We start from the raw sequence: 15,830 nt of genomic DNA, 5'->3' as shown, positions 1-15,830 counted from the left end.
AAAACCCCTAAGCATCAGCTCATCCTGGGCTACTTGGTTAGTTTAGGAAAATCCTGGTTATTCTACTTGATAGGGAAAGGGGTCACGTTTGGATCCCGACTCACAGGAAAAGGCATTTGAGTGTTGGTATGGATAGAGGAATTGCTGTGGGGGAAAGTTTACAAACCTCTATCACATAGTTCTTGGCACCAGATAAATACCTTTGATCAGACTGAAATCCCAAGAGCAAAATTAATTACTGATGAAGTTTTTATCCCAAAATAGAGTTACTTATTGAGCCAGTGCTTAACTTTCATCTTTAGTTTCAAATTGATTCATTATTCAAATGAAAAATAACTTCTTTGAAACATTTAGAAGATGGGTTGAAAATATGTCTGTAAGCCTCATATAATAAAATCTACAGTTTTGCTTGATATTTTAATGAAAATTATGCCATGGGTTCCACTTTCCTAACAAGCTCACCATCATGAATAATCATTCGTGAATACTTACCACAATAGCTGGATGCAGTGAAGACAAATACCAACAGGAATAATTGTTGATCATGTGGTGGCTGGGTGACCCACTCTCAAGTTTCTTATTTTCATTTATATTCTACAAAGGCTTCCAAAAGTAATTATGACATTTGGGTTTCTTATGGTCCAGGGCGGGCCATGATTTTCTAAAACATGTCCATATGGGTTTGATTTCTCAAACACTGTATCTCAGTGCTATCAGGCCCTGGTTAAACCAAAGGGAAATGCTGTGTGGCTTTTGAAAAATCAGTCACGTATTTAGGCACATGAGGAGTTTTTTCTTAACATTGCTAAAGAGAGCAATATCTCCCTGGATTTTGGTGAGATTTTTCACTCCTTAAATGCTGGAAAGTTTCTCAAAATCTTCCTCAAAAGAAGATCTGCTCTTTCTGAAAATTCTGCCCCCAACATCTGGCATGAAACCTGTGACAGACTTTTGGAGACAAAGAGCTGTTCAGTCAGCCATAATATGCTTTGTACTACAATCAACTACACCAGTGAAATGAGCTTCCTATGTAGGTATGTGTTTTCGACCACCACTAATGACAGTGAATTGATTTGAATGTTCAAGTTGGCCACAGATTGCTTTGGGACTTCCATAGGAAACCATAGCCAAACAGAGGTTCAGAGCAAGCTCTACAACACACAGCCGTACAGCCATGTCAAATACGGTGAAGAGCACAGGCTGATTTGCTCCAACTCTAATGCTAACTAGCCAGAGAAAAGCACTGCACTACCATGGCTTTACTGTTTCTGGAAACTATGCTAGATATTTGCATAGAACCACCTCACCATGGAAGCATGCCAGCTTATTTGGCAACAGCTCAGGCAAGCCTGTATGGTATCTCAGTGACCCATCTAAATATACCTTATTCATCACATCTAAGTGGGAGGAAGGGTTTCTTACCAAGGACCTATGTGCAACAATGTGTAGTACAAATGAATTAATGCTACTTGTGAAAATCTTCATAGTTCTTCCATCCTTTGTTCATGTGTATTTCACACTAAGCTTTAAAATATCACCTTATACTTTGCAATTGCTGGTGTAATGCTTTTAACCAACCAACCAGCTACCCATTTCAATTTTTAAAAAACTGTAACAAAGGTCAGCACAAAATCAGGATCTCAAGAGCACTGAAATAAACAGAAGTATTCAGAAGATAGGTCATCCACACCAGTAGGAATTTACTTCACATTCCAAGTAGTTTTCTTCCTATAAAATTATTTCTTATTATTAATAATGTGGCAGCTTCTACAAGCCTGATCACAAAGCAGGATTCAGTGGTGTTAGGCGTCAAACAGAATAAAAGACTGTTGCTGCCCCAAATACATTGTCAATTAACTAAAGACAATATTTGTAAAAGTGAAGATCAGAGCATACAAGGATTTTAAGTTTCACTTAATAGTGAAGAAGAAATATTTGGAAGATAAAGCAAATCTGATGGTGCCATGTAGTGTCGTATAAATGTATGGCTTGTCTAAATGTGCTCCAGCATTTTATGGCCTGATACAGCAAGACTTTTTATTCATATCAGATTGAAGTTCAACGGTTTTCTCTTTCACTTTATCTTCATGTTCCTTTAAAATCCTGGGGGAAGGAAACAATACTTTTGAGAAAAAAGTCAATAATAGTCAAATAAGTCAATAAAGTAAGAGATTAAAACAAAAAACATTTCCCCCAAGCCTTTAAAATTGTCCAGAGGTTAACAGAAAATGACAGACTCTTATGAACTAAACTAACAAACAAACAAAAAACTACAATTATGGTGGCCTCAACACAAAACCACCTTTGTTCATTTAGTTAGAAAAATGTAGTTGGTGCTGATTGTTAGCATTTATTGTATATTACAGAGACTCAAAACAGTGACTTACATTTGTTATTTTTGAGGCTGGAGCAAAACAAAACCACATCTGGCTACCTAGACATTTATCAATTACCTGACACATTCACAAAATTTCACTAAGTGCAGCAACAATATTAAAGCTCTGCCAATTCATTACCAGTGTTTTCACCTCTGTAAGTAGTTCAGAGGGGACAGATTTACCTGTATTTTTACCTCTAGCCTTTATATAACTTCAAAAATCCACCTCTCCCTCTCTCCCAGCCCCCAGGCAGACAGCAGAATTTGAGCTGTAACGAGCAGATCTGGGGAATAAAGCAGCACATCCAATGTTCTGCTGCAAGGACTCAGCAGCATCCATTTCCAAGCATATTTCTCCAAACCCCCAAGAACTTCCTGCAAGAACTATCACAACATCCCAGGCCCTCAGCTTTCCTAGCAACAACTCAGGCGTTTCTGGGTCTATACAGAGCTTCGCTAGCTTACACAGGACTCTTTATGAACCTGAGCACCTGCTCAGTTGGAGCAACAGGGTCAGGCTACAGATCAGTTTAAATGGAATAAAATATTCCATCACCATAAGCCCCTACCAAACTAATTTAACAAACACAATTCACTGTCATCAGCAACAGGGAAGTCAGGCATATATAGAACTCATAGATTGTGTTTTCTTCTTACCTAGCTAAGTGAAGCACAGACTTTTTGGTATTGTACCCAGAATATGCACTGCATTCATAGAAAATTAAATTGTAATCCTAGAATCAAACAGAAAGACCATTTCAATTAATTTTGCACAATATCTCACTCCAGCTTTAAAAAAGCAACACAGATATACTGAAATATGCAGATAAAGAAACAGAAATAGATCATCTTAGGAAAAATTAGGATTTAATTATTTCATTCTAGAGCTAACAGTAAAGAGTAACAAAAGAAAAGAAGTTGAACTGTGCCTCCCAAACAACAACTATATGCATTTCTTAGCAGGTATTTGTTCTAGACAGTGGCTTTTGCTGTAAGAGCTCGATCTCACAAAGGCTCAAAGGCAAACATGCCTTGTAAGGTTCTGAAGTCTTGTGAACTTTCCTTGTGATTATAAGGCAATTAGTACATCACTGAGTGCTCGACAAAGCAGGTGAAAATAATTCCAGTGACTTTCTTTTTTTAATCTTGGAAAGCTTCAGCAGCAGTGTTTCTGTATTCAACAGTTTGAGACTAATGTTTTCCAGCAAATGACCAGTTAAAAACCTCAGCAAAAAAATAACAACTAATTAGTTGTTTCTGCACCTTCTTTCCCAGTCAGTCTGCACCTTTGGTTTTGTAGCGCCTGGGCCTGGGAGCTTTGCAATTAAGAACAATGGATAAATGATCAGGCCCTGGAGACATTCTCAGCACTTCAGCTGAAGCCTTATCATAACAAATACAAATGCAAGAGATCATCTGTGCAAAAGCCTGACCTAGCAGCTGTGATGGCAAGAGAAGTTTGAGAGGGAATGACAGATTATCCTCTCCAAAATAGACATCTATCTACTTTCACAAGGTATTACATTGAACCTCACCTACATTGCCTCTATGTATTACTACATGGCCTTTTACCCATCCAGATTTCATCTTTCTATTCACTTTCCACTTTTCTCTGTTATCTTGCTATTTATGACAGTAGCTTAAAATTCAAATAAGTAAGTCAGTAGCTTAGGAAATGACAATCACACATCTGCATATTTTCATTTGCTTGCTATTAACTGTGGTTACTGCATTTGTACTTATTTAACCACCCTTCATAAGACACAATTCAGTTTTCAAAAGCTCCCATTAAAATGACTAGGTATTTCAGTTTTGGTTTGGTTTTTTTGTTTTTTTTTAAATATACCATGCTTCCAAAATTGCACAGCTTTTTGAAATTTTTATCATCTTCATGAAATTTCAAAGACAAAAAGTGGGGAAAAGAAGTTTCATAAATATGGTAGTTTATTTTAGCAGTTCTAATGTTATCAAATGTCAGTCCTGAATATGTTGTCAATCGTTATATTGTTTGTTCTCATGAACATCGGGATTGAACCACCTGTAGTAATTTCTGGGTGAACAGATAAGCACAGAAGAGCAGAGAGGGGAAGAAATCAGGCAATGTTAGTGTTGGATGGATATTTTACTGATTTTTTTTTTTAAACAGTGTTCTGTATGATATTTACCCTATAATGTAACCCTCTTGCTTTCCTTAGAGAAGTTTTAAGATAAAATTTGACCAGCTCAAATTTCTTGCTAGCTGTGCAAACAGACGTTTGAAATAAAATTTACACTCCTTTTTTCTGCTCAGCTGATCAGAACTCTAATAGAAAACCTACTGTGGTCAGTATCTAGCTACTTTATGTCAGTCAAGCAGAGAGTGATACTACTCCTACATCTTCCCCACATACAACAGAATTTCACTAGAGGAGAACTCTCAGTGATGACATCATTTATAATGGCATGAATCTGTATGGATTTTTCAACTAATTCCATAGGTAGGGCAAATTCTTATTGGTGAAAGATAACAGTTTAAACTCAATTGATATTAATTGCTTATTTCTGTCAGTCTGACAAACGGGTCCTTCTCTGGAGGGGGAGTCAGCCTGGAAATGCAAACTGTCATTCCTTTGAATCAGGGAGGAAACTTTAATTGATAGCATACACAACGAGAACAAAGTAGCAGAAGGCGGGACACATATAATTAATAAGCCAGGAAATGCCACCCATCTCCATCCAGGAATTAGCTGTTGAATCTGGGAGACCACTGGCAATTACTTCATTGCAAAAACTTACGTACAAATCAGCAGACATCTAAAGAACAGGGAGGAAGATGAATGATTACCAGAGGGAACTGGGCAGTTTCTGTCCTGTAAAGTGGTATCACTCTGAGAAGAACAGCTCCCTCATTAACAGTATTCGTATAACAACGGCATTAACAGGTTGATAAAGGAGACACTGTATGACAGTCCTCATCCCGTGAAGCATACATAGTCAGCAAAGTCAAGGCAGACGAAGGCATTATTCTCTTATTTTACAGTTGAGGAACAGAGATAGAGAAGGATTTATTGACCCATTTAAGATCATTCAGGGAGTCTGTGCAAGGCCCAAATAAAATCATGCTGCCTGAATGCCTGAGCAGCACCTACATCATAAGCCATTTTATTTAAATAATTGGCAGCGGTTACACTAATCCACTCATATAGAACATTGGCTGTTCCTGGATGCTCACAATATGATCTGAATATTCTCTGTATTGTTGTGCTCATATGAACTCTTGAGCAGCGGATCAAGCTAAGTCAAACAGAAATTTGTTAAATGGAGTTTTCCTTCTGGATCCTCTGCTAAAAAAGGCAGGTGGACTTGCCTTTTTTTTCTTTTGTTTTTTCTTTTTCTCTCTTTTTCTTTATATTCCCAGTAGCTCTATCAAGAGAGTTTTAGGTGTTTTCCATCAGGTCATTCTTGTACTGCATGTGAACATTTTGTTTTGTGTCTGCTGTTTCTCCCTGCAAAGCCAATACTGCAAAATTCTCCTTGCCATCATGCTGTTTACTCTTTAATTAATCCAGCTACAGATCAGCTTCATCACAGCCTTGTTGTTCCCTATGATGCCTTCCAGAATCCCTATCCTCATTCTATTCCCTCCTTCCTGGGGTATCACGCCCATACTGCAACTACCAGCCTTCTCAAATGACAAGGAGTTGAAAGGGCTCTCTTGAGGCTGCCATTCTTCCTTTTAATAACGAACTGTGCTGCCTGCCTTGCAAAGAAGTTATGTGACACGTGCATTATAATGGGAGCCTTTGGGTTTCAGATGGAATTTGTAGTACACTAACTTGGAAGATGTGAGGCTGAAGCAAAGCAAGAGTTAATACAGCTGGGCTGGAATGCCCTCTGAAAGTATACATTCCTCTCTGACTATAGAAGAAACTAAGTAAAAATGATCCTGTGAGACCTTGAAAGTCTATAAAAACTGTTGGATTTCAGGGTCAGTAGGCTAATCTGGTTCTTTGCCTGCACAAGAACAGGTTCAGGGTTGTTTTCACCAAAAATGGCAATACATATTTGTATCAGCTCAGCATCTAGTCCTGTGTATTTTGGATCAGTTCTGAGTAATTCATGGGATTATTCACAAAATAAGTAACTTAATTGCATTCACTAATAGAGACAGTGGTATGTGGTTTCATATGAATTACATGGCTATTTACAAGAATTAATATTTCATTAAAATTCATGGTTATTATTAGCTCAGCAAGCAAATTGTTATAATTTAATTACATCTACGCTGCTTTCCAACTAATCCATTGTCATTAATCATTCCTTCCCTTAGCTACCTCAGGCAGCACATTCAAACATTCAAATGAGTCATTCAGATCCATTCATTTGATTCTAACCATCTTCAATTTGACAACTTTCTTTGTTTTACTTAAGCAAAACATTTTATTTTCTTGCATGACATGTTAGAATTAATGCCCTGGTGGGCTGTGAGTTCTATATATTAGAATGATTCATCTTTGTTTTACTAGTACAATTTTTTAAGAGAGGTAAATGACACATAAGACACCTACTCTGTCCATTTAGCATTTATGTGTCATTTGTTTTTTCACAGAAGGATTCAATGTTACACCCTGGATACCCTCCTAGCCTCCAGGGTCTCAAAACTATCTGCATTTCCATGCATACAAGAAAATAAAGCAGATTTCCTAAAGGGAGAACCTTTGAGGGATGAAGTTCAAGTCTGATATTGCTCCCCTATAAAAATGAAATAATGGATACAAAACTGAATATGGAGGTATGCTTGTAAAAGGCTGTATGAATAATCAAGATAAGATAAAAAGAGACCTGGCCCTAATTCTTTCAGTTATAGAGAGGTGCCTAGCAGCAATCTTTCCTATGAACCACGAACAATTCAGCTGCATTTCAGATCTTGAAAATAGCCTTTTGGTTACCAGCAAGCAGAGCTGTAAATCTATTTTCAAAGGAGAAACAAATATGTACATGAAATCCAGCACATTGTTTAATTTAGGTACATTCCTACTCACTCAGTTAATTTCTCAGGGATATTGGGATGACTTATTTCTAAATAAATGAATATTCTGGAGGCACTGGTGTTCAAACTGTATGCATTGTATAGAGAGATTCAGAAGAAAAATTGATGGGCATGGTACACAGGAATATAAACAAGTATCTGCTATTTGCAGTCCCTTAATGCTTAAATTATGGCCCATGGATCACCAGTGCTCTGGTAGATGCAGACTGTTAACTCTACTTATTTTATCTCCTTGATGGAAAGTTACTAAAAGTAAACATGTTTTCTCCTCCTACCATAGGAGTAACAGATGGTCTGTGGTTTTACAGGAGGTAGGAGGGAGAAAAGGTCCCCAAATTATCTCTCTGTTAAGAATCCATCCACAGAGAAAAGAGAGAAAAAAAGAGAGAGAAAAAGAGAAGGGAGGAAAAAAATAAAGAGAAAGAGAGAACAAAGAAAAAGGGGGGGGGAGAGAGAGGAGAGACAATGAGAGTGAATTCTTAAATATTTTTTGCACCACTCACTTTTTGTTTTTCATCTTGACAGTTTGATAGCTACTATAATTATCAGCACTTACATCACTGAGAGCTGAATTGATGAGTGTGATGGGGTTCCTAATCCTTAAAAATACTTGTCTGATTAAAATTAATCTGTGTTTCTATGAATTTAGACACATTCAGACTCCATTTTAAAACCTTCACCTTCCAAGTTTTGTAAGGGGTTCCCCTCTAAGTATAGTACCTTAGCAAGATGCTCTCCCATTCCCATAGGGACCTCACGTTCCTTTTCATTATCAGTTTTATTACCCAGCAAAAGCACAGGTACATTCTCCCCAGTTGTCTCCTGCAGAACAAAGAATAAATATCAACTGAGGCATTGTATTAAAAAATTCACGGATGAAGAGGATAAAAACTAACAGATGTCACACTGCAACAAGACATTTAAGACATCACATATAAGCCAGGTATGTGCCGCTTTACTTACACACGCCAGGAATTACAGTTGGATAAAAGGCATGAAAAAGACAGAATGCTAGAGACTGCACTAACTTGGCATTTTTTTAGTAACAGCACAGAAGCTTATCAGACTCTGTATTAAAATGGGAGAGAGAAAACTACCGTGCTACACAGGCTCAGACATTGCGTGTTTATAGCCACTGCTCTTCTTATTATATGGACAGAAAAATAATGACAACATCTGGGTACAATTATGCCAAATAAATTACTGAAATAATAGGCCCCCCAAAATACATAGAATAGGCACAAATCAAAATTAATTCTGAAAATGGTTAGAATTATCACAATGAGTACATTCATAAAGTGGGCCGAATGCTGCAGCAGTAAATGGACTTGGCTGTAAGTCTTCAACTCAGCAATAGTTCGTAGCAATCAAAATTAGTCAGTAAAGATGAGTGAACTATTACACCTTGGGAAAAGATTTTGACCACAATATTCAATTTTTCTGGATCAAAACCCAGAATTCTCCTCTAGCTTTTACCATACTGAATTATAACAATCACTGATTTGTTAAGATCATATATTTAATAGGGGCCTGTTCTTACAAAATGCATGCTACAGTAGAGCTACTCAGATGAGGAATAACTATGCCTGTTTGGAAACATTTGAATGAACGAGTCCTAATTTCAACTTGCAAAGCCACCTATTTGCCATTATGGAAAACAGTGTATTATACTAGAACACATGCCCAATAAAATCAGACTAAATGATCTTTGCACACCAATTTGTCCCCTACTTTTTCAGTGGCAATACTCTGCAATAATGAGCAAATGGGAAGTCACACTTTGTTCTCTGTAGCGACTCAGTCCTTTATGGCAGCAGCTTCTGTTTTATTTTTATTTTTTCTTTTGGCCACAAGCAAATTCAGCTGCTTGCACTCTCAAGATGTTGTCTATGGGCTACAGAGATATACCAAGAGAAAAAAAAGAGAATTTTTAATTAAATGAAGCCACTCAGTGGCATGGGCTGTGCTTTTGTTTTCATGTGGTTGAAAGGATGATCCCCAGGAAACTGAACTGTCTACCACAAGACAGTTTTATGGCAGTAATGTAGATATTATAGCTTTAAGTTTATGGCTTATGTTCACAACACAGTCAATTTCCCATGAGCTACATACTTGGTTGTCAAACTGCTAGTAATGATCAGTGATCATCAGACCATCATCACTGAACCAAAGCACCTCCCAGTGCTAGTGGTGATCCAATGGGAGATATCAGCTGAACAACCTGTATGAGAAATCAGAGGACTCCATGCTGGGCTTTCTCCCCATCACTCATTTTAAGTCCTTAAACCCCTGGAACTGTGATTATTTTCACAGACATAGAGATTCTAAAAATAGCTTTATTGGTAACTGTGCAGACCAAAATCACTAACATAAACGTAATTGTGACAAAACAAGAAACATGCTGCTCTCTGTGCTTTGCCCTGCTAACACTCGCTGTCCAGAAGAAGGTAGAGAATAATGACATCACAGTTTAGATCTAAAGTTACACCATGTTACCTCGATGCTTATCAGCCACTGCTTGACAGCTGTGAATGTGTCTTTTGCTGTTATATCATACATCACAATGACACCATCAGCTTTTCTGAAAAACTGCTTGGTAATGCTTCGGTACCTATAAGTAAGAACCGGTTTATAGCTCTCTTCAACAGAAGTAGCAATCTGACAACATAAGCAAAATTTTATAGTAGTCTCCCCCCCCCCCCCCCCCCGCCCCGTCCCACCCCGCCCAAAGAAAGATGTTTCTTCTAATCATCTAGTCTTAGGAAAGATTAACGCCTGTTAATTTGGTTTACATACGTATTCTAAAATTCCATAAACTAGACAAGGGAGAAGCTGTAATACTGATCTTCACTGCAGATCCTGTTTGAAAGTTGAGGCTTATTATGAATTGTAGTAAGCAATCCCATTCTTCCTGAATCATCAGACCCCTTTTCACATTCAGCAGAAGATTCACAGAACACACTACTACCACAAATTACTGCAACAGCAAATAAATTCTTTGCAAAAAAATATTTTTTGAAAGAAAGGGTTTGGAAAAGTTCCCTTTGCCTTCTTTAATTGATTCTGGGTTAGTCTGGATAATCAGCTGCATATTTCACCTTCTCCTACCCTCTTTCATTTTAGGCTTGGAGCAGAAATTTCCCCATCACAAAATGCTCCACCTAAAGCTAGCTAGATTTCTGTTTGGGGCTTTTTTCCCAAGCTTCCTGTAGAAAATGTAGATCATCATTATAACCCTTGCTTTTAGTAATAGAAAACTAAACAATAGCTGAAGGGAAGGGGAAGGAAATTACCACTGAAAACCTGGGAGTTCTTCAACTACAATGGGATTGTTTTGGTGAAAAAAAACAACTCTTTTTTTAACTATCAAGGTATTTTCTGCTACAGAAATAATTCTAGGTACATTTTAAAATCAGCCTTCCTCCTAAAGAAATTCTGTGGTACTAAACTTTTAGAGCTTTAGTAAGAATCTCTTTTACAGATTGGCACTTTTTCAGTGGACACTTAGCACCAAATCAGCATGTTATTGCTGCTAGGGAAGGATCTAAACTGTGAATTCACTGGCTCTATTAGGAATACCCCCATGTTTTTTCCTCTCCCGAGAAGCAGGATTAGGCCCATGCTTACTAATCTTCAAACGGATGATTCGAAGAAGCAAAACCTTAGAATGTGTATTGGTTTTGGCTGGGATAGAGTTAAATTTCATCATACTAGCTTGTATCGGGCTATGTTTTGGATTTGTGATGAAAACAGCGCCAGTAACACAACATTTTAGTTACCGCTCAATGGTATTTACACAGCATCAAGGCCTTTTCTGCTTCTCAGACTGCCACACCAATGAGTAGCCTGTGGTGCACAAGGAGTTGGGAGGGGAACACACCTGGGACAGCTGACCCCAACCGACCAAATGGATATTCCATACCATATGATGTTGTGCTCAGCAATAAAACGGCAGGAGGGAGAGGTTGGCTGAGGCTGCAGTTGCTCAGGGACTGGCTGGGCATCAATCAGTTGGTGGTGAGCAACTGGGTTTTTTTGCATTACTTCTTTTTCTTGGTTTTGTTTCTTTTCCCCTTTATTGTTTTTTTGTTGGTGGTGGGTTTGTTTTGTTGGTTTTTTTTTAATTATTAAACTGTCTTTATTTCAACCAATGAGTTTTCTCATTTCACCCTTCTGATTCTCTCCCCCATCCCACTGGATGGGAGGTGTGTGCGAGCAGCTGTGTGGTGCTTAGTCAACTACCCGGGTTAAACCACAACAGAATGTTTCTCACCGTTCCTGGCCAGCAGTGTCCCAGAGTTGCAGGGCTACCTGGGTATTATCTACTGTGATGGTTTTCACATTGTAATCCACACCTAAAACAGAAATACAAGGTGGGTTGTCTCTTTATATGCTTAGTTTGATCTTTGAAAACCTGATCCAGCAAACAGCAACAATTCCAGAAAGGTAACAAGATAGATACTACATTAAAAATTATGTCCATAGTCTCTAACTATCAGAGAACAACAAGAGCTTTTATTTGCCAGAAGTTCTTCAGTAATAAAATACTGAATGTTAATAGAGTGGCTGAATTCTGTAAAAGCTGTAAGATAAGTAACTTTCCAAATCAGGGTACATGAGTCAAGGGTCCATTTGACAGTCCACAGCAGTCTAAGTCATTTAGCCTGGAATTCATGCTGTATAACTCCAGTTGTCCGAAATTTCAGCGTTTAGTCTGAGCTAGCCACATAGGCACCTTCTACAGTTAGTGGAAAAACACAAGGCACCACACTAAGGGGACAGTGGAACCTAAAATAAATGCTGAAGATAGATGGACTAACTATGTGGAGAACCACCTCCCCTCTTCTGAATATAGAAGATGAGCTGACTACAGTTAGGTTAGTCCCCTAATTTTTATGTGGCTAAATGGAGGTGAGACAAAAATTAATTTATCTAAACTTTTAAATGAATCCTTTCGCAATTTCCCTAACCTGTGATGATATAAATATCTTCTGGATATTTATAACAATAATTAGAGTCTTAAATATTAATCAGTCACTGCTTCCTCCTAATGACAACCTGCATTTTCTTGTATCACACTGTACTGTATCATGAAATCACAGAATAATTCAGGTTGGAAGGGATCTCAGTAGGTCATCAACAATTTCTTTCGGGCCATTTTCCACATCAATGGGATTTTTACCACCGGCATTAATTAAGAAGCATCCAAGCCCACCTTCCTTCAATTAAGAAATCTACATGGAGGATATATCCATTGCTTATATCTCAAGGGAAAAAAATTGAGCTATTCTGTAGAAAGTCAATGAGAAGACTCTTCTCCAGGTTGTTCACTTGACTTTTCAACAGTCTGTACCTTGCCAGCCATAGTCTACAACTGTGAAACTCACTGATGTGAAGACTAAATCAAAGCTATGACAAATACTTTCTTGCCGTTGCATTTGCGAGAACACTGGATGACCAGCCAAAAGATGAAAAGGTCAGGTACATTCCTGTGGTTTTCCTCTGGAACCTTCACGCAATTGCAGACACTGTGTAAGACCTCAGAGTCTAGAGAAGTATATCAGCCATTTACAAGACAACATGGATAGGACATAGCACCAGACTCTTAAATGTAGGCAACTGCATATAGGTGTCTAAGCTCCCATTACAGTTAATGAAGATCTAGTCAATGAAGAACTAGGAGTCTAGGAAATGACTAAGCTCACCCTGAAGTAGGCATCAAGGGTCAGATTAATTGGTCCCTAGGCTCCTCTGACTGGACTGATTTGGAGAAGATGGTGGGGTAGAATTCAGCTGTTTTGCTCACAGGCACCTAGTGCAATCTGAGATGCCATTTGGTATTCAAAATGTCTGTTTCAACCTGGCAGGACACCCAGGGGACCTGCTCTCTTCCAAAGTAGCAGCTGAAGACCAGGTGAAATACTTTATAGTGCCAAAATTAATTTAAATCCCTATGCTAAGATCTTAGATCTTCCCTGACTCTAATGTGAGCTTAGACACTCAACATACCAGCAGACATTTAAACTCAGGTGTCTGTCTACCTCATCAGCCAAGGGAGCTACAGCAGCTGGTCACCTGTGATTGTCACAAATGCAAGACAAATCCATTAATTTAAATATCTTTTATTATGAACAAGTTTTATTTCATATATGCTGCAGAATAAGTAAGGCCTAAATACAGACTTAAGTATAATGAATCTGGTCATTTACAGTAAATCAGCTGCATTGCAATAACCTATACTTACGTTTTCGTACCTTGATTATGTGTCTGACTTTCGAAAGCTTGGTTTACAACTTCAGGCAATATAAGTACAACGTAGGCTTTGAAATGTTTGGCTTTGAAAACACTGGTCCAACATATTTCTTTGGTGCTTAATATAATGCTAAATCTTCAAACATAATTCAGAAATTCTACTTTCTCTTTAAAACAAAATCAGATTACGTAGAGGGATAGAAATGGGGTATGGAGGTGGGATGGTTAGTACAGCACAGTCCAGAGGACAGGATATCAGTTTCAGAACAGCGAGATCTACAAGGAAATTCTAGCTTCAGTGAAATCAATAGGATTTTTCTGATTTATTTCAGTGCTGCCAGGATTTCAGTATGGAATTTACTCTGAAACCTCTGCATCAATTATCTGCTTCCCAGTTTAGGAGAATTCACTTTGCATGTCCTACTCTCCTTTTGGACAATGGCTTTTACATCATCTGTATGTTTCTGTTTTATAACACAGGGCCTGATCTCAGTAGAAACTGCTAAGTACTGTTGGAACAAAAATAATAATAGTAATAATGTTTCTTAAACTTACCTACAGTAGCAGCTGTGCCTGGGAAAAAACGATCTTCACAAAATCGCCTTAAGAATGAAGTCTTTCCAACACTTGAATTGCCCACAAAAATAATCTTGAATAAGCGGTCTGGGACAGAGTTTATTCTCTCCTCCTTCAAGTAAAAGCAAACATTAGTCTCCAACTGTTCTATAAATCCTGTTGCCTCTCCAATTTGCCTTGTCTTGAAGGCTGAGATGGGAAAAAGAAGAGAATTTATCCTATCATGTTCTCCATTACTCATAAAGCAATATTCTGTTTCTTAAAATAACTCAGCATTTCAGATGTTTGCCATGCATCATTCCAGATCATTTGAAGTGCAGTGATTTGGACTGAGCTCTGGAAGTATACTGAATATGAACCTTGACAGGAGACTACGTTGAAAAATGCATGAAATTGCTTAAAGAAAGTGGTTTATGTTCATCCCTGCAAATCAAAACTCATAAAGCTTCACACAGCTCTGCTCAGTAGTTTCATCCTATACCAATGACACAGAGGAAACAGCACATCTTCACCTAGGTAACAGAAGGAAAGCCATAATTTTTTGACTTATGCCATCTATCACCAGATTCTTCTCTCTGCTACTACTGTGGAGCCAAGAGCTTCCATGGAACTACTGCACTTCTACATCTCTTTAACATTACAGGCAGAAGCATGGGGGAAAGAGATAGAGCAAGAATTAGACCCAGTTAATCAGGCTGTAGACATTCAGCTATGTTTCTGTCATTTAGATTTTTTAAGCAGAAGGAAGAACAATTTGTTCTGCCTATCCACGTCCTGCTTACTGCATGCTGGAGAGAATATTTATATCCTCTGTCAAGTAGGTCATTATTCCCAAGACCTTTGTACGTAGGAGTTGCTTAGGGGAGAACACTGTAGCACCAGCTGGCTTGCAGGGTGTGCCCTAGCTGGCCTCTTCTCCTATTTTGTGCAAAGGTGGAGGAGGAAGGGGGAAATAGCAAGTTTGTTCTTAATGCTGCAGAAGGGGAGCAAGATCATGGATGCTCCTGGCATTAGTTTGTTGGGGCAGGGCAGTGGAGGGGAACGGAGGGGAGGGGAGGCCCTCTGCCAGGCTTCTGAGGTACAGAATCCCTGAGACTGCTGACTTCAAGAAAACACCAGAACTGAGCTCACTGCCTGACAGTCCTTTGAATGAGACATTGAAGTCTGGCCTTGCAAATGTTTTCTGCAAATATACTGAAGCCTTACAGAAAGAAGCAGAAACAATAGAGAGCTGCACTTCACGGGGAAAAAAAGTAAATAAAAACTTGAGCTGCTGTCTTGCTTAGTAAAAAAAATTCATTCACTGCTGTAAGTTTTGGGGACAAAAATACATGTCTCTTTCATGAGCTGGGCTAATAGCCCATTACAACTATAGAGAGATTTCTTACCTCATTGTTCACTTCTCCTTTTCTATTAAAATCCCAAACTCCACTGCAAGTATAGGCTGCTAGTAATACACATACACCTATATAAAGCACATTTTCAGTTCTGCTGAAAAACATTCCCAGACTATTAGTTTGTGTGCTCTGGGAAATAAAACAAGTTAACATACAATCATCAGCTTGGCACCATTTTCACAGTGCTTCTGAGAACAAT

The 15,830-nt window shown here is 38.3% G+C and overlaps 1 protein-coding gene across 1 annotated transcript in view; it reads right to left on the bottom strand.

Annotated features, from left to right (window-relative positions):
• Nucleotides 1–1,676: 1,676 nt before the first annotated feature.
• The window catches only part of CRACR2A (calcium release activated channel regulator 2A), a 72,330-nt gene continuing 58,176 nt past the window's right edge, over nt 1,677–15,830 (bottom strand). Inside the window, exons 13-18 of the mRNA XM_052790423.1 lie at nt 14,214–14,346; nt 11,680–11,761; nt 9,903–10,017; nt 8,127–8,228; nt 3,035–3,111; nt 1,677–2,103 (exon numbers count right to left, since the gene is read on the bottom strand). Coding sequence (XP_052646383.1) covers nt 2,013–2,103; nt 3,035–3,111; nt 8,127–8,228; nt 9,903–10,017; nt 11,680–11,761; nt 14,214–14,346 — 600 coding nt within the window. The 3' untranslated portion in view covers nt 1,677–2,012. The remainder of the gene's footprint in view (nt 2,104–3,034; nt 3,112–8,126; nt 8,229–9,902; nt 10,018–11,679; nt 11,762–14,213; nt 14,347–15,830) is intronic.

Source organism: Harpia harpyja, chromosome 6 (assembly GCF_026419915.1).
Source record: "Harpia harpyja isolate bHarHar1 chromosome 6, bHarHar1 primary haplotype, whole genome shotgun sequence".
Taxonomy (NCBI): Eukaryota; Metazoa; Chordata; class Aves; order Accipitriformes; family Accipitridae; genus Harpia; species Harpia harpyja.
The sequence above is the reverse complement of the archived record's forward strand: the minus strand, read 5'-3'. Positions and strand labels throughout refer to the sequence as shown.